This window comes from Protopterus annectens, chromosome 8.part0 (assembly GCF_019279795.1).
Source record: "Protopterus annectens isolate FY-2018-M chromosome 8.part0, PAN1.0, whole genome shotgun sequence".
Classification (NCBI taxonomy): Eukaryota; Metazoa; Chordata; order Ceratodontiformes; family Protopteridae; genus Protopterus; species Protopterus annectens.
The window spans coordinates 508961322-508973842 of NC_056741.1; the positions used below are offsets into that span (position 1 = coordinate 508961322).

Here is a 12521-nt window from a genome sequence, read left to right on the forward strand (position 1 = left end):
GAGTAGTATTGTTCCTTTACTCCAGCTTATGGTGTAAGAGCAGCTTTTGGCTGAACACTACTATGCTGCAACTTTGTTTGCATTTAGCCTAAAACTTTTGTTTGGTACACTGAGTATGTGTATCTTCCAACCCTTATTTGAGCCATTTAACATTTAGTGCATAAATGAACAATGGTGACCAGAATTCAGTCATGGGGGCGGAGCCTAAACGGCTAACTGAAAGCAGCATTTTTTGGAGCTCCATAGATTTGCATTACATTCAGGAAATTAAATTATCTATTACTAACAAAACTACTACAAATATTTAGTTAATAGTCTAAAGGAACTAAATACATCTTTTGGTGTATTTCTAAAAGAAATTTCCTGTCAAATTACTTAGAAGTCTATACACAGCATCTGAAGAGATAAGCAGCCTAAAGAATTCTCATGCTGACGTGACACTAAAAAAGGAACTGCAACTGGTGACTACCACATTACAAGAATTATCAACAAAAATGGACAATTTAAAGATTAATCTACAGAACCTAGAAGAGAACTCACAGAAACAAACAGAAGTTTTCAAAGAAATACTTCAGCAACACCAATCAAAGTTAACAAACATTGAAACTTCTTTGACTGACATTGATCAAAGGCTCAAAGAGGAGGAAACACAAACAGAGTTTCTCCTGAAGCAAAATACTTGGTTATCTAACAAACTAGATGATCTTGAAAATAGAGAGAGAAGGTCAAGCATCAGGATTTTTGGTTTACCTGAGAAAACAGAAGGAGGGGACATTATATCTTTACTGAACTCTTGGATACCAGAGGTTCTAAATCTTAAAGAAGGTTTTTCTTTTGGAATAGAAAGGGCCCATCGTGCTCTGGGTAATAGAACTTCAGTAACAACTTCAGCAACATCCATTATACCACCAAGATCAATTACAGTAAAATTCTTATCTTTTATAGACAAAGAACTGGTGTTAAAAACAGCTTGGAAGAAAAGTCCTATAAAATATAACCAGAATACAATAAGATTTGACAATGACTACTCCAATAAAGTGCTGGAACAGAGAAAAAATGTATGGCCTCTAATAAAAACTCTAAAACAGAATAATATTAAAGCTCAAATAGCTTTTCCTGCAAAAATTTAAATAATGCACCTAAGTGAGATGAGAACCTTCAACACTCTGGAAGAAGCCTTAAATTTCATTCAAAACAATAACATTATAACCATTTCTGAAGATATGGAATGGGCATCCCCATCCCTGAAGAGAACCACTGATAAAAATGGCTGGACTGATGTCAAAAAGAAGAAACAGAAAACTGAATCCAAAGTACCAACTTCTATGAAATCTCTCAAAGTGTCATCTGCAACCTAACTATTAAAAGCATCTAAATGGTCTCACTATGTATTAATGCCTTTAATCTCATGTATTTATTCACAACATATATATATATATATATATATATATATATATATATATATATATATATATATATATATATACAAGAAAAGGTATGTTTCCTATAACTCTTTATACATGATTTATCATCCTATTAAGTTTCTCTTCTTCTCTTTGTTTTAATAAATAAATGTTAAAAATTTCTACTACTTAATATGGCTATTTATTTAATCTAGTAATATCAAAGTTAAAATATTATGTTTTATAACTATGTATTTCAGTCTACTAGTGTCATGTCTATGTATTTAATTAATTAAATTCTCCTTTTATTAAAATGCTTATTGTTATTTTCAGCTTGAGACTTATATAGTAGCATTTATAGGGTTTTCAGACTATAATAATGAAATGTTCCTCGTAACTATGTAACGTTCCCATTTTTAAATGGAGAAACGCAATTGAGATCTGTCAGTTAAAATTAAAGCAACAAGAAGTTATTTGCTCATTGCTGACATGAATGAGGATGTTAGGAAAGAGACTCATTTCGAGTTGCAGTTATAACATGTCGAAAATTGTCTGTAATATAAATCTGGAGTTTACCTTGCTTATCATTTAGTAATGGTAGAGTAAATATATATGTGTTTTATCTGATTGGCTTTGATTGTTACAAACTGGTGTTTGGTTGTCAGTCTAGGCAGATATAAAACATCTACTTTTTTTACATTTTAAATATGCTACCTAAATTTCATTCCATGTTAAAATGTTAAATTGATTAGTAACTAACATACTTTGATCGGGAACAGAATAGAATTATTGAATTAAGCAAAAACGAGTGTCCTGTCTTTGGACGATGCATTAGAGTGATGTACGGAAGAGGTGATCTAACGAACTGTAAATATACACAGACTACACATAAATTTGTATTCATTACAGTATTAAAACATCAACTTCCTTCCCTGGCATAAATAACAATTATTGCCTACCCATCTATTCTGACCTTTGTTATACTGCCCACTGCCTATTGCATAGTATATATATTTGCAGTCATTAATAATTAGTTGGGTTTTTTGCAATGGCCTTAAATAATGTGTATGCTCCTAGAGACTAATACCGTAAACATTGCTGTTGGTATTATGGTGAAAAACATATTTTTTTGTCTCAGGGACACTGACAGAGAGATGTTGTATACCAGGATTATGTCCTATCTGAAATCTTGTCCGGTTTGTTATTGTGTGCTTTGCTGCAAGGACTGGGATTAATGTTGCAGCTAGAGGAAAAAGCTGATACTGAAAGTGGGGTTTGGGTTTCTTAGATGGCTGCATTATTGAAATGGTGATACTTAAAATAGCTTAACAATTTTTCCTCTTTCAGGGAGATAGTTGTCGGTGGAGTAATATTCTAGGCAGGGCTTGTTGAAGTATTTGGTGATCTCTACTTGTCAGGGATAATTAGTGGGATTTCTCTATGGAATAGAAAATGAGAACTGTTGTAGTTCTAGCGATGTCTTACTTCACCTTCTAAATTGATAATGAATGGTGCAATATTGTTGGTTGCAGTTACAGCTTATGTGGAACTGATATACAGATGTATCAGGTCAGGATAGAGAAGCACTGTCGGTCGAGTGAATTAATATTGCATGCGGTCAGAGGGTATACAGAGAATAGGGTTAAACGAGCAATGAACACGATGTGAGCTGACCCTGATATGTTTAGGCCAGGGGTAATGTGTCCCTTGCAAGGGGCAAGAATCAATATTTTGAGCCATTTTTTTCTTCTCTTTCTTTCGTTTTCACAGCAATTGTTTGAGTGGGAATAAAGTGCTCATGAAGTTTTATAAAAAGTCTATTAAGACTGCAGTACACACAAGCTAGGGAAGCAGTTTTCACTTTTCTTTACAATTGCTGAGTAGTTTTAATGTTGTCATAGCAATGAGTAGATAAGGATTTGATTGGCTGTTGGTATACTAGTACCCTGCAGAAGCACGTTCACAACACACATTAGGAAACAAGCTAGATATTCCTTATCTAGTTATACCCCATACAAGAGAACATAAAACTAAATATGGTTGTTGTTTGAAGCATACTTTAACTAAAGTCATTATTAAAGTAAACCAAGCATCTAAAATGATATAAGTACCTGATTATCATATTTATAGAAATTACTATGCTTTACACCACTTCGATAATTTAAATATATGTATGTTTTGAGTGCCTTTCTAAAACATTACTATAACTATTAGCTAAAGTATAATAAGATTAAAGGCTATATTTAGATTATAAGGTAATTATACAGTCTCTTTTAAATCTGATGAACAGTTCTTGAAAGCATATGTTTATATATTACAAGATGTGATATTCTTTTTTCATTTATGTTATTGCTTGCAAGCCTTGTGATTAAGAATTAAAGTGTCTGTGTGTTTAAACAAGTGAATTCATATCCAATATGGAAAGTTATGTTGATACAAATGAGCTGAATCAGTTTAATAATTAGTATAATTCAACTGCATATGTTTTCTATGTTAAGATGGTAATGATATAGTAGTTAATTCATATTAAACAATGCCTTCTACAACCAAATGTTTTAAAATCAAAATAATAGTTGTTTATTAAACTTCTTGAGTATTTACAGTATATATAGAGTTCAAATGAATGGGAAAAGGAAGTTAGAGTGATAGTTCACCAGATGTTCAATCTGTTGGACTAGGAATGTATTTCATTCCATGGTGGGTAAGGATTAATGAGCTAACTACATTAACTTTAGTATTTATTTTAGTTTTTAAGATGTTCATTATTTTTACCGAGCCTGATGTATACTTATTGAGTACTTTAGTGATAACATGCTTCACTGAGATAATTTATTATGTACTAATCAATAATACTTTATATTTTGAGGAGGGGATGATTACAGGTAAAGTCAATGACACCTTTAAATGTTTCCTCAAAATAATCTGATATGGACTTTTCTATATTATCATTAAAAATAATGGTGTAAATAGTCCAAATAAAAGATCTGACCTACTAAGATATCTAAATTTAAATAGATCTCAAATATTTTTTTTTACAGGAAACACACTTCAAGAGCAATGATAATTTCACAAGGAACCCAAGTGATTTCATGACCTTAGCGTGTTCCAATTTTAAAACAAAGAAGAGGGGGGGAAATAATTTTATGGAGAAAGAATTTATTAAATCCTGAAATAATACATAAATATATAGACAATGAGGGTCTTATAGCTATAGTCATTCTGAAGTTTAGTAACAGGTTGTGGACACTATTAAACCTATATTGGTTTCTGGGTATTGGGATGGGGACAGTCAAAAAAAACATTTAGATCAAATTACAAGCATATTTAAAGGCAATTTAATAATAAGGGGGACTTTAATTGTATTACAAATACGTCTGAAACTACTAATAAAAAATCTCCACGTTTAACAGCTACTGCGAAAATACTAAAAAATAGACTGAATCTTTAAAATTAAAAGATATCTTTAATGTTATAGATAGTAATTCCTTGTTATTCTCCCATCAAGATTATACATATGGTACCCAAACCAGAATTGATAAGATATACATTTCCCAGGATCTTCAAACAAAAATTACTTCTTTTACAATAATTCCTTGCCCCCTCTCAGATCATAATTCTCTAGTTCTAAAAGTGCAAATAAATTTTAAACCACTAGCTTTTCTTACTAGAATCCCTTCATACATTACAAAAATTAAAGAATTTAAGCAATGGTTAGTGAATGAACTTAATTTCTTTGTAGATATAAACTACAACTCGAAAGTGAATATAGTAATGGTATGGGATTCATTAAAAGTTTATATCTATGGAAAAATGATTGCTTGGTATAAAAATAAAATCAAGGAATGGGAATCAGAACTTCAAGAACTACAAAGGAATCCCACATTATTTAAATCTAAAAAAAATCTCCTAAATTATTAGAGAATAAAAAGACAATAGAAGACTTAAATAAAAGATATATTGAAATCTTAAATCACAAAACTAATTTAGCCATGGAGAGGTTAAAATAGATTCTTATGCTACCTCTCCAAAACACTTACGTAATTTATCTGTTAAAGTTTAAATGCAATCTAAAGCTAATTCTATTGTTAATATACTACATGAAGAAAAAAATAAGAATGTTTTGGAAATAGGAAATATACTAGATGCTTTCAAGTGTCATTTCAAAAATCATTTTAAAAGTAACAATAATTTACCAGAATATCCCCTTTTAGAAAATGTGATTTCAAATATTAAACCAATCCCTGAAAGTTTACAAAGTGAATTACAAAAATCCATTATGCACAAAGAAGTCATAGATACAATCAAAAAAAGTAAAACTGGTAAATCTCCCAGAATGGATGGTTTAATCATAGAAATTTACAAATGATTCCCCAAAATATGACTTTATTGCTACATAAAACATTTATTGAAATTCAAACTCATGCATTAATTCCTCCTTCATGGAGATACTCCTTAATCATACCCATTTTAAAAGAAAACAAGGATGATAGCCATTGCAGCTCATATAGGCCAATTTCATTATTAGATAATGATTATAAAATATTTATGTCTATATTGGTAAAAAAAAAAAATCATATGAATGACATTATCAACTATGACCAAACTGGGTTTATTCAAAATAGACATCCACATGATAACATTAAAAGAATATTGACATTAATTGATTATTTTAACAAAGAAAATATAGAAACCGTAATAATTGGACTAGATATCGAGAAAGCTTTTGATTCCTTGAACTGGGATTATTTAATTAAAATCTTAGAAGCTTATAAATTTCCCATCTCCTTCATTACATTTATTAAAAAGGTTTATGAAAACAATTTAACCTATGTTAAAATAGGACCCTTTACTTCAGAGGCTATACAAGTTACGAGAGGTACTGAACAGGGATGCCCTATGTCACCCATTTTATTTGCATTAGCTATAGAACTATTGGCAATATTAATATGAAACAATCCAAAGATAAAAGGAATAAATATATTTGGTCAATATAACTCCAAGATCATGCTCTTTGCTGGCAACATACTTCTTACACTATTGAATTCAAAAGAAACATTAGTTGAATTAGATAATCTGATAAAGAAATTTTATAAGATATCAGGACTCCGATTTAATAAATACAAGTCTAAATACTTATTATTAAATAAAAAAGGATTTTCAAATAGATAAGAATCATATCATAGGAGAACATGTCTCAACAATAAAATACTCGGGGATACACTTGTGTGAAAATATTCAAGATATATTGAATATTAATTATAGAAGGATCATAGCTACAATAGATTCCCTAGTGGGTAAATATAATAAGTTATTTATAGTTTTTGAAGATAGACTACAGTTGATTAAAATGATTCTTTGTCTTCTCCCTAAAATTTTGTATGTTATACAAGCCACTTTGTTAATTCCTGAGAAAACTCATCTTAAGAAAATAACATCAATTTTGCTAATTTTCCTATGGTTTCCTAAAAGAAACAAAATTGCATATACCCATCATATCAGACAATGGGATCAGAGAGGGATACATTTCCTAGATATTGAATCTTATATAAGAGCAACTTTACTTAAAACTGTGATTGAATGGATCAATCCAAATTATACGTCTAACTGGAAATTGTTACATACAACTATAATAATAAATGAAAATAATTTACTTAAAAATTCTACTATTCTAGACAAGGACAATATATTATGGTACTCACTGGCCTTAAATTTTCAATATAATATAACTAAACTAACTAGGACAAATTTAATAAATCATTTATTTGACTATTTTAGGAAATTTATAAACATGAATATAGATTTAAAGCTTTGGTTTGCAACATTAATTCCCTTCAGCATTACTAAAAACTTTCCAGATAGAATTCATAGAGATATATTCTTCTCTTGGGTACAGAAAAAATCTGATCTGTTGGTTACATTGTCTAAAAAAATCAGCAAGTCTTGGATTTACAATATATGATGTCAACTTACAAAGTGAATTCTTATGAATGGTTAATGCTTCAGAATATATTGATGTACTCTAAGGATCTATGTAGGATAATAAATAATTCTTCTTTTTCAAATACACCAAAATTTTATATAATAATAAGAAATTGGAAAATGGTACTTCATATTTATATAATCTAATAAAAAACTACAAAACACTACTTAAACCAGCATATTGGCAATTTATTACTAAAGGATATGTGATTCAATTAACCTCAGAAAATAAATCTAATTTACTTCTCTCAGTAAAATTAACTTCTTCTTCTCATTATTGGAAAATATTTACCTGGAAATTCCTTCATAGTTCCTTTTTAACCCCTGATAAAGTTTCAAAAAATTAATCCTTCTAATAATGGGTTATGCTGGAGATGTCAACAGTATAATAAAGCTGATTGGTCTCACATTTTCTATGACTGTATAAAAATTAAACCCTTTTGGGAAAGTTTTAACAATTTCATGCAGGTGATTTATACAGATAATTTTGTCATGACCAATGCTTTGTTATTACTGAATATAACTGATAACGCTTATTCTTCAAATAAGACTGCCCTTCATTTACTTTGGACTATATTAGCTATAGCTAGTAAATGCATAATAAAGAGATGCAATTCTACCACAGCTCATAGCAAAGAAGATTTTATGTGACTGTTGAAGAGGACAACCTTAATGGAAATAAAAACCAAAGAATTAAAAATGTTTCGTAGGCCATTAACTAAAAACCCATGGAAAAACATTTTAACTTTTATTGATACTTTGCAAATGGATCTAACCTCCTCATGAAGCAAGTACTATTTAACTTTAATTAAACTATATCTGTGTAATTTGTTATCACACAAGTTTTAAAATGTCAGGCTAAATGTAAATTTGTATATAGTTAATAATTATCTAACTTGATTGTAAACCATGATAAGTTCTCATTTATTGTTCTATTGCAAATTTAAAATAAAAATCATCTGAGTAAAAAAAAAGAATTCAGTCATCAGCCAATTTGTTCAAATATGTCCCTATCAGATTACCAAAGTTTCAAAACTTCAAACATCATACTGCCAAAGCTATATGATTGAAGTTTTGAAGCTTCAAACATTTTGAATGGAGACTGCTATACAGAGCAGAACAGTACATTTACCATTTTCCTGACTGTAGTATGATCTCAGAATTGGCATATTTAATTAGCAAGGGGTGCAAATTGTAAAAAAAAAAAAAAAAAAAAAAAAAAACTTGTTTTTATTTATTTATTTTTTTATTTTAGTTTCAAAGTTTCAAAATTTCCATCACATGGTCTCGACGGTATGATGTTAGAAGTTTTGAAACTTCAGTAATCTGATAGGGACCCATTCAAACACACTTCCTGGTTATCGATCTGGATGTCTGCAAAATAAACCCGATATAGGAAAGAGCCCAGCACTGATCCCTGCAGTACTCAACTAGTTAGAATTTTGCAATCAGAGAAGGTACCAGCAGTTTTTAGAACTTGGGACCCATTGGATGGTCAGTCCGTAACCCAGTGGACAACATAGAGGTTTACATTAACCTTGTCTAATTTTTCAGTAATATCCCCATGTGGTATAGTGTCAATAGGCTTGGCCAGGTCAAAATAAGCAGCATGCACAGACTGACCACAACAGATTGACCACTGTCCACAACCTCAGTATAATTTTCCAAAAAGTTTACTAGGTACAGTAGACTGGACCTTCTCTTAACAATACAAAACTGAGAGGGGTCTAGATCAGTTAAGTTGCAGATGTCTGCATACTTATTATTTTATTTATTTATTTATTTTTGCCAATTCAAGTCTAGGTAATTAGTCTTCCAGCAGGAGGGGAAATAATAGGTTCATATATATATATAGCAGGCTAATGACCACAGGGGCATTTTTAAGCCTAATCATACAACCCAAATATATCTGACAAGTTTTGGTACCCTAAGTTTATTTTAAGGGCTGCATGTAGACTAAGATTTGGATGTTCAATCATTTATAGGTTGCCTTTATCCATTAGAGCCATAGGTGACAGACCAGGCATGTATTTTTGATTCCCTGTCCACTAGACCATGGTACACTTGACTTTGGTTAGAGAAGAACGCTGCTTCAGATGGATGAGAAGCCTGCTCCATCAAAGTGATATTCTCTGAGATACATATTCTCTGAGATACATACCAATCCCTCCATGTCATGTTTATGTCACAGGCATATTTTCTGAGATCCACATATTTTGTCCCAGTCAGACTGTACTGTGGCAAACTATATATGAATGAGAAGTGTAGAACTGGTACTGTGTTCTGGCATGAAAATGTACTATTTGTAATGCAGTAAATCTAGCCAGTTCAGGTTTGTAAACTGAAAATAACAGTGGTCTCAAAAACTTAGACTGTATCAGGTAAGACAGTGACAGGCCATGTTTATTTATGGCTGTGTCACAGACACTTTTATATTAATGAATGACAATAGTTTATTTCCACACCTTTTGCCCTTACTAAAGGAAAAGGATAGGCTAGCAAGATGTTGCAGAGGGCAGCTGTGCATGGCAGTGGTTCATTTTCTGCCCTCTCAGCTCCATGGTTCATTGTTCATTCCTGACCTCCAGTCAATGGCTATTTTATCATTTCCATGTTCTCTTTGCATGAGCATAGATTTTATCTGTGTTTTCTGAATTCCTCCCAAAGGCATGCTGATCGATTGACTTCACCAAATTGTCTATTTAAATTATATATTTCTTTTCCCCTCTTCCCACTTTGGGTAAAAGAGTCCATGGGCTGACACAGTTATCTGGTTAATACAGGTTCAGCCTGATGGTATAGAGGCAGGCCAGCCATTTGTGTCACTGGTGACTAGGAACAGACTTAGGCTACTGGTGGAGTTAACAAGGGGCTATAATGATGTGGCTGATGGCTGTATCCCTTATCTTGTGGTAGGGTTTGGTGAAATCTGAAGTCTGCATGATCTCTGGTGGAGACCATGAGTCCCACATATCATCTACTCAGATTAGAGCGAGTGATAATGATGTCTTTGGTATTTATTGCTCTAGCCATTATCATAAACTAGATAATCTGACCAACCAAAAAAAGGGGATTGTTACTCTGAGTTTTGCTAATGCATCTCCTTGCTGTATTCCTTGGATTTGTTGTCCATGAGATCATAGAAGATCCTTGCCCAGATTATCAGTTTTCCCAAAGCACTGTCTGGTTAGGTAACTTGATTAAGGTCACACAGTATGCAAGGGCTGAGAGAATCAAACTCAGTACCAAAGGAACAATAGGTCACAGCATTAATCCTCTTTGACAACTGCCAGCCTACAAGCTTTCATTGTCTATAGCTGAGTTATAATCGAGGTTGTCTCTAAAGTATTCAGGTGCCCTCCTAATGAAAGGTCTTGCCAGGATGCCTGATTATAGTAATCTTTGAATCAAGAGGTTGGGTGGGAGTGAAAGCCATGAGAACAACCACAGGGCAGTCTGATACCAGTGGGGACAGGTATTTTAAAAAAGTGAATCATCTACTTAGTAAATGGTGAGGTAAAGAGTAAGAAAGATAGAATGGCAATATATATGTGGGCAACAAGACTTTAACATTCTCTGATGTCAGGCAGCTGTAATTGACCGTCCATGGGATGACATATTTGCTACTATTTTAAGTGCTGCTCAGGATGAAATGAGATGTGTCTGGAAGAGATATAGTGGTAAATATTTTGGAAGGAAATCAATGCTCAATGGTGCATGGAGATATGTGACTCACCAGTGGGATGGAAAGAACAATGTCAAGTGAAACCATCAAGTGCTTCCAAAACCGCATTTATTATGTAACATGAAGACAGTAGCAAGATATGTGTCATTACCAGGGTTCATACCTGTCTTTACAGGCCCTAGAGTAAAGCATAATAATTGTCAAAACTTACTTTCTATGTTAATATGTATTTAATTTTAAAATCACAGATAATGCAAACAAACAAACAAACAAATAAATAAATAAATAAATATAGATTTGATGTGAGCTATATTTTCATTTATTTATGTTAACCGATATATTTGCATTTATTTGCAGGTAATGTCTTTGTGATTAGCTTATCAGCAGCAGACTTGTTGGTTGGAGTATATTCATATCCATTAGTTTCTATTGCTACATTTCATAACGAATGGACTGCAGGAGATCTCCATTGCAAAATAGCAGGAACGTTTCTATCTCTGAGTCACTTTCTTTCAGTCTATAGCATAATGGCTATTGCAATTAACCGCTACTGCTGTATCTGTCATAGTCTCAGCTATGAAAAAGTTTTCAGTATGAAAAATACTTTTTGTTACTTCTTTCTGATTTGGTCTTTCAGTATAATTTTGATTGTGCCAATTATAACATATGATGTTTTACATTATGATGAAAGAGTACATTTCTGTGCTTTTATATTTACAGTAAATCCCTCATTCACAAGCACATTGGCAGTGATACACTTTTTAATACCTACAACCATCGTTTTCTTTTGTTATTCAAAGATTTGGATCTTGGTTATTCAAGTCAAGTACCGTGTCAGACAGGAAAACAGACAAAAGTTAAAGCCTAGTGAAGTGCGTAATTTCTTGACAATGTTTGCAGTATTTGTTCTTTTTGCAATTTGTTGGGCTCCATTTAGTATTCCTTCACTGGTAGAAGCATTGAATCCAGGGGGAAAAGCATCAGAATTCCCTGATTGGCTCTTTGTGTTTGGCTACTACACTGCATCCTTTAACAACTGTCTCAATGGCATTGTTTATGGTGTCCTTAATCAAAATTTCAGGCAAGAGTACAAAAGAATTCTGCTGTCATTTTGCACAGTTGTATCACGAAGATAAAGTAAGCAGCACTAGAGGAAAAACAATACCTTACTATCATCTCTCGTCCTGATACATTTATGCAAAAAAGGGAATATATATACCTCTTTGAGTATTTTTTCATGCTCTGCATGACAAAAAAAGGACCTAGCCACATTATTCATCCATTCACATTTTTGGTTCTGCAGGAAATAACACTCCTGATTATTTGGTTGTAAAAAAGTTTTATAAAATTACATTTAAGTCCAATTAAGTAAAAGAATGAATTGTCTTCTGATCTAAAAATTGATGTGATAAAACTAAAGAAAGAAATGGAATTGTAATAGATGAAATATAAAA

At 32.0% G+C, this 12521-nt stretch overlaps 1 protein-coding gene across 1 annotated transcript in view; it reads left to right on the top strand.

The window, feature by feature from the left end:
* The window catches only part of LOC122808298 (melatonin receptor type 1C-like), a 123434-nt gene extending 111231 nt beyond the window's left edge, over positions 1 to 12203 (top strand). Inside the window, exon 5 of the mRNA XM_044079263.1 lies at positions 11425 to 12203. Coding sequence (XP_043935198.1) covers positions 11425 to 12203 — 779 coding nt within the window. The remainder of the gene's footprint in view (positions 1 to 11424) is intronic.
* Positions 12204 to 12521: the final 318 nt, after the last annotated feature.